The 15050-nt window shown below is 35.3% G+C and overlaps 1 protein-coding gene across 5 annotated transcripts in view; it reads right to left on the minus strand.

Annotated features, from left to right (window-relative positions):
- PDE1A (phosphodiesterase 1A) overlaps positions 1–15050 on the minus strand; it is a 300656-nt gene that overhangs the window by 63264 nt on the left and 222342 nt on the right. For all 5 annotated transcript variants that reach the window (XR_007517882.1, XM_049887595.1, XM_049887593.1 and 2 more), the window contains exons 4-7: positions 14369–14435; positions 10619–10735; positions 9605–9745; positions 546–646 (exon numbers count right to left, since the gene is read on the minus strand). Coding sequence is in view for 4 of the 5 variants with exons in the window: in XM_049887595.1 (XP_049743552.1) it covers positions 546–646; positions 9605–9745; positions 10619–10735; positions 14369–14435 (426 nt within the window). In the remaining variant the exon portion in view is untranslated. The remainder of the gene's footprint in view (positions 1–545; positions 647–9604; positions 9746–10618; positions 10736–14368; positions 14436–15050) is intronic.

The raw sequence follows: 15050 nt of genomic DNA on the forward strand, positions 1-15050 counted from the left end.
CTTAACCAAATTCTACCTTTCAGGCACTGAGATCTCAGACCACCTAAAAAGACCTTAGAATACCTTCCATTCTTGTATTTTGAGTCTAACTGTCATTATCACTGACGTTAAAAAACCTAAATTTTTTCAATTATTCTAACACTTTGTGCTAACCAACAAGATTTCTTTGATTTATAGATTTTACTCACAGAAGTGCAGTATTACTATTTTCAAATAAAAAATGACATTAAAACTGATATTTTATATACTAAGTTGCAAGATTTGCTTCGGTGAATAGATTCCTCTGTTTTCTCATAGGTAATAGTGTAAGTTCTGGGCAGAGAGAAATTATTCTTTTAAATTTTCTTTAAATTGGTAAATACGTCACAAAATACACAAAAGATTCTTCAAAAATAACAGTTGATTAAGTATTTACAGCTTAAGGAATAAACCTATCATTTTTTTTATTAAAATCTTATTTTTTGAATCCTATTTAAATTAAGTAACAGAGAAGAATAACTTTCAGATCTCAACTTACAAAAGTTTAGTTACTTTCTCTAACTTACCTTGTCTGAATATGAAAGTTGTTTGTGGTCCCTGTATGCTCATAATCATGAATGGCAGCGGCAAAGACCATTGCTAAAATTTCCAGTTCAGTGAGCCAGTGCTAGTAAATTAAAGAAAGATTGCATCACACTTAGAAAGAAGAGGCCATACCGTCTTTCTATAAAAATACACCCAGTATACATAATCATATAAAATATTTTTTTTCTTCTTATTTCACATCCATTACACATGGATAATGGATGCTTCATGAAGCCAATTGTTGTTTGATGGCTTTAAGTTCAAAATTCAAATGTTATAATTTTTATTGCAAATTTGAAAATAAGTATTTTCCTGTTATTTCAATGTGAAACTTGACTGGATTTTGAACTCACAGCCTTACCAATTTTGCTTTTCATGAAATCAATAACAGCTTAGTGATTTAAACATACAGGTCACACGTTATTAAAATGTCTGCTACTACGTTTTATAGACAAAAATTTCTAGTGAAAACTGAAAATATTCATTTTGCTCATATAATAAACTGAATCTGTTTTTCTTAATATATTTAAAGATTTAGAAGCAACTCTAGGATTTTAACAAATTTGCTATTAATAACATATATTCTATGTGTAATTGAATTTAATAATGATAAAGGAAAAAAACAATGTTCTCACATAAAACTCAGGACTATATACCCATATACATTGATCTTTCTGTTATAAACTAAATTGCTTAACAAAATTTCTCTACTATCATAAGTCCATTTAGAACTAACTTAATTTTAATTTGGTTTATTCATTGCTCCATTCTGCATAGCTTTTCTGTTCTGTACAGTATGGTAGCTATTTACTACACGTGGCTATTTAAACTAAAGATCATTAAATTTAAACAAAATTAAATTCACTCTTTCAGTTGTATTATCCGCATTTCAATTCTCAATAGTTACATGAGGCAAGTGGCTACCATATAGAACAGATACAGAGAATTTCCATCAACACAGCAAGTTCTATTGGACAGTGCTGTAAGTAGATGGTACTTGATGGTAGGAATAGAAGATCCAAAATGATATGGGGCTTGCTTTTAGTAAATCTTATTCTGTACACTTGAAACAATTAAAAACTTTACACAAAGCAAAAGAAAATAGTATAAACTACATGCATAATTGATTCCCAGCAATAGAATAAACATGCAATGGGAGGTCAGATAATCAGAATGGCTATTTTTGTGGCAGTGAAAGGAGGATGGTCCCAGAGCTAGGTGGGAGGTTAGGGCAGAGGGCATTTTAAATAGAAAGAGCAAATGCAGAATGATACCATGGATGTCTATATGAGAACTGAATTGCCAGTGGTAAAATTGTGTTGGAGAGAAAAGGAAGTGAAGTTGAAAAGGTAGAGAGAATGGGGGAAGTTGATGGACTACCTTGATGAGAACTGATTAGTTTGGACTTTGCACAAAAGGCAAAAGGGACCCACTCTAGATTCATGAGTCAAAAAACAAGGGAGGTAATAACTATCGATTCTCATATTTGGCAAAGACATAGTCTTTTTAATCTTTCTTCCCGTCACGTAATCTGGAGTGGTATTTGGAATATGGTAAGAATTTAATGTTAGTTTGTTGAATTGAATTTTATCAATTTTACATTAGGAGGAGGAGGTAGAGAGTCGTGGAACCAGGTTGCGGAACCAGACAATCCTGGTTTTAAATCTTTGTTGATCCTTGGGCAAATAGTTACTTGCCCTCTCAGCCACAATACCCATAAAAATGAATTAGTAATTGTTCCCCTGTGGGGTGTTAACAGAAGTTTAGGGCTAATGTATGCACAGTGTCTATCAGGAGGCTAGTCATTTAGTAAAATACAACATAAACAATATTTTACAGAACTTACTACCTTAAATACGTTAAGGTATTGAGTTTGGAAAATAATAGACAGCTAACTTAGCCTTAGTGATTGCAATTCAACTAGAAATGCTTCATGGTTGAATAAAACAGAAATTATTTTCAGAACCAATAGGAGTTGATACCACTACCTGTTCTGTGTTTATAGGTGCATTTAATTGTGTAAATCATTAAAAGGAAGAAAGTGACCTTATTAATGGCCTGTCCTATAGACTGAACTGGGACTGAGCCTAGAATGTCCCCAACAAGGCTGTAGAATTAAACACCATGACATGAATAGCAATTGAAGTTAAACCAGTTTTTGTTCTTCCAGAAACTTATTAAAGAAAATAATTCCTGGAAAAAAAAAAAGAGATCACTTATTTTTAAAAAATATTTTCTACTGGTTAATATTTATAGAATTACAGATTTACCTTGGTAAAAAAAAAAAAAAGTAATAGTGTTCAAAATCCACTATGATAATACAGAATGTGAAGCTATAATTGCCAAAAAAAAAAAAATTAGGAAATCAGAGATGGATTTTAATTATAAAGTATTTAAATGTATTATTTTCCTTGCTGTCAAAATTGATTATAAACATGTCCCCTGTTTGTATTCTCATTAAATAAAAACAGATGAAATCATGCACTACATATCAGTAAGCACACGTAAGCCCCTGCATAACTTGCTTATTGGGTACTGAATAGTACTTCCTCGGAGAATCTCTGATTTATTGCCGCACTACGGCCTTAATTTAAGTTTTTTTAAAATAGATTGGGAAGAGAGAAGCACTACACTTTCACACTTTATTTATAAAACACATCGATTTTGTATTAGTGAAAGTAGAATTTTGGACTGATTTTTAGCTCCTTAGCTGCTAATTCATTTTATGCGGGTGTCAAACAAGAATGCTAACTCATAAAAGAAATGTATATCTACATTCATGGATTTTATAAATAATACACGAGGACAAGCCAGAGAGAATGAGGTTGAATCACATTACTTTTCCCAATTAGAACAGTAGTCAGCGCACGACCTGGGTTCTTCTTACTTTCAATAGAGTAATGAGTCATGGGCAATGCAGGTGCTCTGCTTCATCTGAACTGTAGAGTGCATTCTGCCCAGAGAAATGCTCAGGTAGACTTACTCTAAAATGGGATGTCTTCCAATTATATCATAGGGAGGCACTGACTCTCATTAACAGCGGAAACAATAATGACAGAAAGGAAGGGGCGGGAACTAACATTAACTGGACTCTTCAGTTGGATAGTCTCATTTAATTCTAATAACCATCCTACTTACTATTTACCAGGTAAATGTTTTTTATTCTTATTCTGCAGATAAGGAAGCTGAATCCTGGAGAGGCTTAACTTCCCTAAGGTTACAACTGTCAAGTGGCAGAGCAGGAATTTACACCAAGTTCTGTCTGATTGCAAAGTTTTTGTTCCTTCTAAGATTTTAAAAGTAGAATTTCTAGCTGATTTAACTGAATATAGGAATGAGTAGAAGCTCCTAAACTGTGATGTAAGACTTAGGATGTAATCTTCATATCTGAATTACTGTATTTTTATGCAAATAAGGCACACGTTATATGTTCTTTGCCAACTCCCTCAGTATTTTCGTGAGCAAACTATGCGTATGTTATATGCGTGGGCATATTATTTACATGGGCACTTTATTTGAGAAAAAATATGGTACTGTGTGTGTATGAGTATGAAAGTGAGTGAGTGAATAAAAGAGGCAGACGGCATATGTGTGTAAGTGTAGGTATGCAGCTGGGGGATTTTCCGTTCTGAACATCAGGAGTATGAAAAAGGAAGAATATGGAAACAATACTTATGAAAACTGCCTGAAGGTTTGGAATTGGGAGGTAATCCAATATTAGAAGTCACAATGACCTATTAACACCTGGTGCATCTAAAAAGCATAATTAATAACTCATTTAGCCTGAAGTTATAAGCTTGAATGCTTTTTTTCGCTAAGCTAAGTTGCTATAGCTTAGTATAGCATAATATAATAAATTAATAATATTTGGACAACATGCATTAATATCTATTCTGTTTCAGACAGTAGGCTAGGTGCTTTACCTATATGGTTTCATTTACTCCTCACTGTCATTCTACAAGATGGGAAGTATTATTAACCACGTTTTAGTGTTAAGGTAACCGAGGTGGGGAGAGAGCCAGGAAGCAGTGGAACATGGTCTCAAGTGAATGCCTGATGGGCTCCAAAGCCTATATTCTTTCTACTTTTCCAAGCAGTGTTGTATGACAAAAAAAAAAAAAAAAGACGCCGTTTATAAAAGCAGAATTTCCACAGTTTATAGAATAGAAACACTGTAGCAAGTCTTTTGTAGATTGACCTGAGAAAAATTGAGTCATTCCAGAATGTGGGAGACTATTTCTGGGTCTAGTCAGTGAGCTACAATTTCCAAAGTAAATAGGCTTCAAGTCATCTTTACCCCCTCTGTTCTTAGTATTAGAGAGAGAACAAGGAGTAAGAAGCCCTCAAATGCAAGTGTTTTCTAGCCAAGGCCCTCGGATGATTTCATGTTCAAAGAGACATTCAGAGGTGGCTTGGCAGCACTCTGTGAAGCATTTTCTCTTTAGCAAAAGGATTGAGCTAGTGCACATCACTGTCACCATGGCACAGGGCTATAAATTAATCAAGTGCCAAAAGGAGACACACACACACACACACACACAGGGATCTACCAGCATCGACTCTTCTCAGCACCACCTACTCCCAGGCTTGAGGGTATCATTTATGACATTAACACATGGAAGGACAATGACTTCATCACAGTCCTTCCAGGCAATGGTCCTCAGAACAACTTTCAGGTGACAGACTGCATTAGTCACCTGACAGTGTTGGGTAGCTTTGGAAAAAATGCTCCACAAATGCCACACTGATAGGACTGCCCTCAAACAGCAGGACACTCACGGCAGCACTAATGTGAGTTTTCTACATATCAAACCGGAGGGGTAAGAAAAGGCTGAGAGTTTTAAATAAAGGAATAATATTTCTATATATTTTTTGTTCTAGCACATTCATAAATATGAAAATTACTAATACTCGAAGGGGCAGATTAACCAGCAAACAAGGTCTGTGCCGGCTTACTCGTGTTTACTTACTAATCTGTAGTGTACACTATCACATGGTTTTCGCAGCATTTTTGATGCGTATCTTTGATGCATATGTATAACTTTGATGTGGTGAAAAACAGGTGAAATTGTGCACTACAGATTTCTAAGTAAGCACAAGTAAGCCTGTGCAGACCTTGCTTATTGGGTAATCTGTCCCGGATATACTCACCAACCAGAGGTTTTTCTCATTTAGAGGAAAGATTGTTAAAATAACTTTCCAAAATCTGTCAAGCTGGCATTGTAGCCTATTTTCGACAAAACAGTCAACATATTCATAAATTCGTTTTGTCTTTCCTTTTAATTTCACCACCTATCATTAGAAGTCCTCATTATTCTCTTTAGTTTAAATGTATTTTCCAGATCCTGGAAAACACTAAAGTTTTCTCACCAGACTATTTTTGCAAAGGCGAAACTAACCTGATATATAGGGAGCCCACAGGTCATTGTTGCTACAGAGGATGAATAAAATCAGAGACAAATTTCCAACCTAATCCTACGTTTGATAAATCATGGCCCTCTCAAAGTGACTATGTAATCTTCACAAACACCTTCAACTTTCTAGAAGTCATCCAGGCTGTGGCAGATTTCCCCAGTCTTCCAGAGATGCTGGAATGGCTGGCTGGTTACATCCTGAACAAGCCTTCCTTAGGTAGCTGAGGGTAAACTCATATTGAGGGTTTAAACTTCTCTATCTACCTGTGTGTTTATTTACCCAGTAACAAAACACCCCCACCGCTTCAAAGTCACCTTGAGAAAAAAGGGTTCTGCAGTTGAAACAGACGGCACTTCATAATTAAAGCAGATCTTTTATTACACTGAACTAGGCATTGCTTTTCCAGTACATTGGTTCTGAGGCAACTTCGTCAGTTCAGCTCCTATTTTACAATGACATTTAAATATCTCATTTTCATTAACTTTTTCAAAGCCACAGAATTAAGAAGAAATGCCAAACACTTGAAATGAAAGCCACCTTGCTATCAGATTCAAGACAAAGGCCTTAGAAAACAAAAGGCAAGCAGCTTTAACCAGGAAGATGTTAAAGCAGCTTTAACAAGGTTGAGTATTAGCATTTGCAGCTGTCAGGAGGCACTGTTTTTCACACTCATACACTATGCATATCAAACGAAGTGAAAGCAAAGATTTCAAGAAAGAGCTGTGACAATAAAGCCTTATTAAACCAAAATAGCTTGAAAGGGATTTTGTGTGTGCACATGCACTCCCCCACGGTATTCCTGAGCGTGTGCGCGCACACAGACACACACAGAGACATTCTCTCTCTCTCTCTCTAGAAAGATAAACAGGTATAAAGAAGGTTCATATACTTTTTAACTGCTTATGCTATTTTAAAGCTATTTATCTTTGAAAGTTTGAGTTTCTACTTATTATTGGTAATCTCTGCTTCCTTCCTTCAAAATGGCAAATTAGACTTCTGAAAGGGAAGGCAAGTAAGCCTTGACTAAGCACCAAACCCAGCCCACAACTGCATTTGATCTGGCCCAATGAGCATGTGTTATACCTTAAATGGGGAAAAAACAAGGTAAAAAGTTAACCACATACATAGCTAAACCTTCTAGAAGGTCACAAGAGGGACGTGCCACTCCATCAGTGAAAGTTTTTGAGATTTTTGCCTCCCAAAGGAAAGAACTTAACTCCAAATCAGGTTATATTACTTTGTAAGCCTGTCATAAAATGCATATTTCTATAGAGTTGCTGGTGGGATTCCAAGAAATTCTCTAAATGCCTATCGAATCCATTTTGCCCTGTGGGGAAATAAATTCCAGACTTCCAACCTGGTGTGCCAGGAACAACTCTGGCAGAACAAGAATCATTTTAATTCTCCTCTCTATCTGCCAATCAAAACAAACTTTAAGGTGGTGGTTACTGTGGACTGAGATGAAACTCCAACAGGCAGGAATTGAGGCTGAGGAGTAGAGAAAGCATCTTCCAAATTTAGGGAGGTGAAGTGTTAGAGTAAGAGCTCAATGGTAAGGAACTGAGATGAGGAAAAGATAGAAGCTTGGAGATGTGAGCAGAATGGTAGGTACTGCTGCTAGGTTATACTGAAGGTCAACGAGAGAAGAGAATTTATCCTCCTCACTTCCTTCCAGTTACTACACTTTTTTCCCTGCTTCTCCTCTCTTCCCTAAGGCTGCAGAGATAGAGCCATTTGAAGACACCTGAACAACAAGGCAATGTGATAGAAAAGGTCTGACATCATGCTTGGCCTATAGTAGGTACTGGATGAAAGCTAGTTGTCTTATTTTCTGTACTTCCTTTTCCTTTTCAGATTTTGATGGACTATTTTGGAATCAAAAGTCCTTCAACTTAATGGAAAGAAGGAAATAGGAGTATGATGGACAAAATTGGCCAAAAATTCTTTGATACTTGTTCCATTGAGAGGAAAGGTTTATGTCCTCTCCCCTTGAATCTGGCAGGCTCTGTGACTGCTTTGAACAATAGAATATGGAAGAAATGACACCGTGCATGTTTGCATGCCTAGGTCTTAAGACTGGCAGCTTTCGTTGCCTCCCTTTAGGAACACTCCCTTTCAGAATCCAGCCACCATTCTCTGAGAAGTTGAAGCTACATGAAGAGGCCATATGTAGATACTGGTAAAAGCCCTAGATGAGCTCCAAGCCAATACCCATTATCAAATGCCAGCCATGTGAGGGAGAGGTTGTGGACATCCTTCCCAGTTATGCCCTCTGTTGTCTTCAACCAGAGTTGCTAACTGCCTACAATCACGTGAAACATGTGAGAACCTCCTAGTTGAGATCATCCTTAACATAGACCCTTGAGAGATAATAAATCAGTGTTTGAAGCCACTAAGTTTTGAGGTGGTTTGTTTTGGAGCAATAGATAATTGGAACATGGGGAAGGTGGGATCTGAGTTCAAGGCACTGATGGATCAGCAAGATTTAGGAGGCAAATAAAGAAAGAATAGAGAACATTTTCAGTCACCATCTGGGGTACTGCTTGGATGAGTCATAGCAAATGGATGTTCTGCATAGTAAACAACACATGGGAAAATTAAATAATGATGAAATTTTCCTGTATATAAAGAATTTGAAGAATTATACACCTGTTTTAAGCTTTTGAAATCTTCAGGACTTGATGCTCTGGAGAGGGCTTTGCTTGGATAGGAATACAGGGTTTCTGGTACAGAATGATGGAGTTTTGAGGGTCCCTGAGCCTCAAACAGTGCTACTTCACTAGATCTGAGTGCCAATGGCCCTTCCCAATAGAAGAGGTATGATTTCTGAAATCTGAACAAGCAGAAAACACATATTTTGGGGTTTGGTGGAACATTCCACTTCAATTTATTTTATGGCATTGTCTTAGCCTGGGTTGACACATAAGGAGTCAAGAAGGCACTGGGATTTGAGAATCTCATATGGTCCACCCTACCTTGAACCCATCTCACAGTCTGGAACCTTTAGAAGAAGGGCTGCTCCTCCTCTTTTACGTTCTAGCAGACATCCTAAGCCCTGAGACACTATAGAAATTCCAGACAGTTTCAAAATCCCTGTCATATACTCATTGTTATCCCAGGGTTTGCATTGCTGGATAATTTAGTCACTAATTCATTGATTCAATCAGATGCAAAGAAGGGGAAGAGGAATTTGGAAAAACTCAAATGAATAACTTCCTAATAGCCATATTAGAATTTGATTGTGATTAACAATGCAAGTAAAAGAAAAAAGCACTACTAAGGTCAGCTTGAGCGATAGGATGAGTGAGAGAAGAGCACTCTAAGATTATTCTGAGGACTATTTCTCTAAATTACTTTTTTGTGGCTGATTCCTATGGGAAAAAGAATTAGCAAAAAAAATGTTCTATATTCCCAATGTTGGAAAATTTATAATATGTTTTGATCTGCCCCTGGGTGTCTTACTTACACTGAAATATTAGAAATAACTTATATTATCAATAACTAATTAACCCTTAAAATTTCAAAAGATTATTACTAACAACACTTTTATTGAAGAGACAGTGGGAAGTTCAGAGGAATACAAGGTTTCCAACCTAACAAACTTCAGTTACAAAGACTTTCTTACCATGATACCTGTATGAAGCATTATGTAATGCACAGTTTGAGTGACATCAGCTGCGTGAATTAAATTGTGATATGGATTTTTGTACTTGCTGTAACCAACTTCTAAAGCTTCTGCATAGGATATTAGGCTAGGAACAGGAATCTGTGGAAAGTAATAATTATGATTATATTTTGACCAAAAGAGTAGCACTAAATTAACAGAAACCCAACAGTGTTTGAGGTGGGACACATTAATAAGTGCAGATGTGGGCAGTAGTTTCATTAAGTTAAATATGGATTGTTCTAAAAAACCACTTCATTAGCATGTTAGGTTTCAATCAACTTCCCTGATGACCTGAGAAGGATTGTAACCCCAAGTGTTTAATTAATATAAATGAAACAGTCGTCTTACTCATAGTGTAGTCTTTAAATTTTTTATATCTTCCAGAATCAAGTAAGAAGTCTAGTTCTCACAAGAGTAAAAATTTTCTATTATAATTGGCAACATCTAGTTTATTCTATCTGTAATACAAGGAGGTTAAAAATAGATGATACCTTCCAGTACCTTCAATCTCTAAAAATCCCATGATTTCATAATTAATGATAAAAGTTGTAGGTTGTAGACAGCTCAGAAGTCTGAATCAAATCTGTTGCTTAGGTGGCTCCAAAAGAAGTTAATTAGAAGCCCCTATATTTTAATTTAAGCAAGGATACCAATAAAGCTTCATTCTGTTTTAGGAACACCAAAGATCATGTTTCTTTAAGACATAGTTTCCTATCTCTACCGAGTGTTCTGTGACTGATTCGGGGGAGGTTGGTATCTTGTTGGAATGAGGCTGTAATGGTCTCTTGGTATCTATGTCTGTGAGTTGGGGAGACTGGCTATGTCACATGATAAACTTTCCCCCTTGGTTCTGTGGCCTGCCAACTACAAGCATTCTAAAATGAACTGATTAATAACTCTACATTTTGCATTTTCATTCTTATTCAGATAATCAATTTTAAGAGCACTGCACTTTTGTTCCAGGCTTCTGACCTTGAAACGGTTGATAAGATCATATCTGGTAAACAGTTCATACATCATAAACTTCAAACTGTGTTCTCCACTTGCGTCATTTAGGGCAAATACATCAAAAGACCATTTATCAACATCCTGTAGAAAAAAAGTAAATGTTTTAGGTGACAATATCATTTAGCTCTGTTTCTCTCTATAAAAAACTCTTGGGAAGATCAGGCACTGTACACACAGGAGGTCAGATTTCCATTCAGCAGGTCAAATTATATTTACAGTAGAGTCTGATATGACAGGGTCAGTTTTTATCCATGGTGCCACAAAATGAGGCCATAATACTGACCACAGCACCAAGATCTTCACCTCAATCTCAAGGTTATAAAACTGATGTAATAAACCTAATAACAATATAATACTGCCCTCATCCTTCATCTCTCTCCAAATCCACGTCATTGGTCATTTTCCACAGTGAGCCTCATTTTAAGTTAGAATTGCCAGTTATGTGGGTGATGTGAATTGAAGGAGAGAAGATAGCCCCAATATCTCTCTCCCACCCACCCACCTACTATATTACTTAAAGTTCCACCTTAAGAGTTAGTCATTTGTTTAAAGCTTTGATAAATTAGGTCCTCTTTTGAAATGTAAACACCCTCCAGAGGTAGAGTATACCACTATTACTCTAACCTTGGCTAACTCATTTATACTTTCCTCTGGGGACAACTGATGAGAAGAGGAAGAGGGTGTTTTGATCCAAGAAAAGGATAAGAATTTTGGTGTTTCAGGCATTTCCCTAGGGAAGAATGCAAGACCTTTGGAAAATGTCCAAGTATCCTAAGAAATTTTCCCCAAGAGGTAAGAGAAAGGGCAGTGGATAGAGCTATGAAAACACTGCAGCTACCTGATGATATTGCTTAAAGTAATTTTAGGGGGAAATCTTGCAGAGGAGTCCACAAAAATGGACTTGTAGCAAGTGACGTCAGTATTATACATGAAGCAGGTTTTGATATACAGTTTGAGTTCCAACACTAAATAAATCGGTGAAATCTTAAAAATCTGAATACGGTCAAGAGTCAGGTCTAATAATTATCAGAAAGTGTTAGCAAAGAAGGTCTAGTGTTATACACACAGCAGGTTAAGAATTGAGAAGTTGGCATCTTTAAAGCTATGCATTAATTTTGAATTTGAGTAGGCATTCTTTAGAATTTCATCCACTTGACATAACATATTTTTATAGAGGCCAATTATACATGCTGTAATGTGTTGAAATGAAACTGAACAGCTGATAAATGTATTCAGTCACTTTTAAAAATACTTCTTTTGAAAATTAGTAAGAGCGTCAAATGTCATTTTAATTACTTGGACACACCAAGTGAAATATTTTTTGTTTTATTTGTGTGCCTTTGTTATAGTCCTTGCATTTAACCCTAATTTGATCAACAAGCACTTGCTTTATCTGCTTGGGAATTAAAAATCTATAGAAGTTCTGCTAGAAGGCATTTTACCCTCAGTAAAGCTCAAAGGAGGCCAACAATCTTTTATCAAATTCCAAGAATTACTTCCGACTGCTACATGCTACTATTTACCATTCCAGCTAGAGATTTCTCACTGGGTAAAAGGTTAGCTCTCCATTTCTTGGGTATTTTTACAAAAAAATGATTATTTACATTTGTAAACTACTGCAGATGTTTGACTTTTACATTGTCAGATTGAGGACACAAAAGAGACAAGGAAGTATTCCAGGAAATAAGAATTATTATTTAATCAAAAATATTATTTTCTCAGTGATGCTTCCTCCTTTGTCCTTTTAGTTCATGTGTTTTTACTATATCACATTTCAGAAAAATTATCAAATTCTTTCATAGTGAAATATTTTGTTAGTTGATGTTTAAGCAAAGGTTCATAAAACAAAATAAAAATGTTCTTGCTCATAGTTGAGAAAATAATTGTTGTTGTTAGGTGTTGTTGAGTCAGTTCCAACTCATAGTGGCCCCATGTATGACATAACAAAACACTGCCCAGTCTTGCGCCATGCTCACAATCATTGTTATATTTGAGCCCATCATAGCAGCTACTATGTCAATCCATCTCATTGAGGGTGTTTCTCTTTTTCACTAACCCTCTGCATTGCCAAGCATGATGTCTTTCTCCAGAGACAGGTCCCTCCTGACATGTTGAAAGTACATGAGATGAAGTCTCACCATCCTCACTTCCAAGGACCACTCTGGTTGTATTTCTTCCAAGACAGACTTTTTTGTTCTGACAGTCCATGGTATATTCAGTATTTTTTTTTACCAATACCATAATTCAAAGGCATCAAGTCTTCTTCAGTCTTCCTTATTCCTTGTCCAGCTTTCGCTTGCATATGAGGTGATTGAAAACACCATGACTTGGGTCAAACACACCTTAGTCCTCAAAGTGACATCTTTGCTTTTCAACACTTAAACAAGGTCTTCTTTTGCAGCAGATTTGCCCAATGCAATATGTCATTTGATTTCTTGACTGCTGCATCTATGGGTGTTGATTGTGGATGCAAGTAAAATAAGATCCTTGACAACTTCAATCTTTTCTCCACTTATGCTATTGTTTATTGGTCCAGTTATGAGGATTTTTGTTTTCTTTAATAGTAGGGAGGGAGAAACCCCTCAAGAACCAATGAGTAACTAGTTTCCTGTAATGTGACATTTCAGCCAGGTATTTGTCGTTATTATAATCTTAGAAACCTAAATATTAAAAAGCATCTAAGAAAAAATGAACTATGCTTTAAAATTATTGAGTAATACCTAATATGCAACAGAGGATAAACAAATGCAAAGAAGATGTTCAAAACAGAAAAAAAAAGAAGAAGAGAGTAATACAAATTTAAACTAGAAAAGGAGTATAATAAATCAGAAATAAAGCAACCCAGGATCTCCTGTTGCCAGCATTTTTTGTTCGTAGTTAACACAGGAAAACCATTATGAAGCTGTTATAACAGATAAAGTTATATTCCTTCATCCAAATTAAGTGATAGAAAGAAATAAGGATTTAGAATGATAAGCCTAGAAATAGCTGGCTCTGTAGAAATAATACCTGGTAACGACACACACACAAAGTGGAGAAAATAATTGAGCAAACAACTTTCATCACTTCCGAGTTTAGACTCCAGTTATTTCTAAAACATATAATGTAGCTATTTGACTTCTTAGATTAAGGCAGCCACAGTAGAAGCCAGAGGCAAGAGAGAAGAATTCTCTTTTCTTTCCTTTCTTAAATTTATCTTATTTCTATATTTTCTCAGGCCTAAAATTCTGGACAATTTTACTCATTATAAAACAATTTTATTCATTATCAGTTTTGTCTTTTAAAGATATTTGACTAAAACATCTAACATTTAACCCTCCCATTCTATACATACAAACATACATACACATATATGGGTATATATATATATATACACACGTATATATGTGAGAATATGTATATCTGGACAAGCACAAGTACCATCTCAGAGCTGAATTCAAGATCCATCTAAATAAGAGTAAAACATAGGGGAAAAATATTATACACACACACACATACAGGCACTGATATAATTGGTTAGTGTAAATAAATCCTCCTTTATGTGTACAATGAGTTATGATTTTAAACATGTGACATGTTGCAAATGGTTAAAATATTTTTTACGTTCAAATATGTAGACTACAACAAAGAACTATTCTTATTCTCTTCCACCCATTTTAAGATTTTTTTAAATGATGTCTATTTAAAAAGCTAAAATAATTGAAATTATTTCACCTTTAATGTTACTATAACAGCTGCTGGATACGACAAACCAATCACTGAAGAGGTCTTTCTGTACATCCTAAAAAAGATAAAAATAAGTGTATACATAGAAATCATTTACTCAAAGTTTTCAGCTATTTGTTAAATATAAGGAAAAAATGGCTCTTGGCTTGTTTACCTTTTAGGATTAGTTACAAATTTTGTTTATAGCAACAATGACAACTAAGGCCATAATCTATAATATGGCTGATTTTAATAGGATTTTGTCTTCTCACAACCAATGCGAATATGATTTTAGTTTCTATGTAGAACTATACTTCCCTCCACTCAGATTTTTAAAAAGACGGACTGTATTTTGCACATGCAATAACACTTTCTAACATGCCATAGTATTTACTACAGTACAGCATTCTTGTTTTGTATCCCTTTATGCACCAAAATGTTTAGTCTGGAAGATGAATGTCATTATAATATTTTTGATATAATTTTTTTGACAAAATGGAAACTATAGGAGGGAATATATAGGGTCATCAAAATTTAGGGAGTTTTTTTTTTTTATGTTTTGACGAAGATTGCTTAGGTTTGTTCAAATTGTCATTTAAGATTAACAAAGATTATTCAGAAAGAAAACAAAGTACATTTGGATAATAACATCAATAACAAAAACAACTATATTAATAAATAATTCATTTGA

Source organism: Elephas maximus, chromosome 6 (assembly GCF_024166365.1).
Source record: "Elephas maximus indicus isolate mEleMax1 chromosome 6, mEleMax1 primary haplotype, whole genome shotgun sequence".
Taxonomy (NCBI): Eukaryota; Metazoa; Chordata; class Mammalia; order Proboscidea; family Elephantidae; genus Elephas; species Elephas maximus.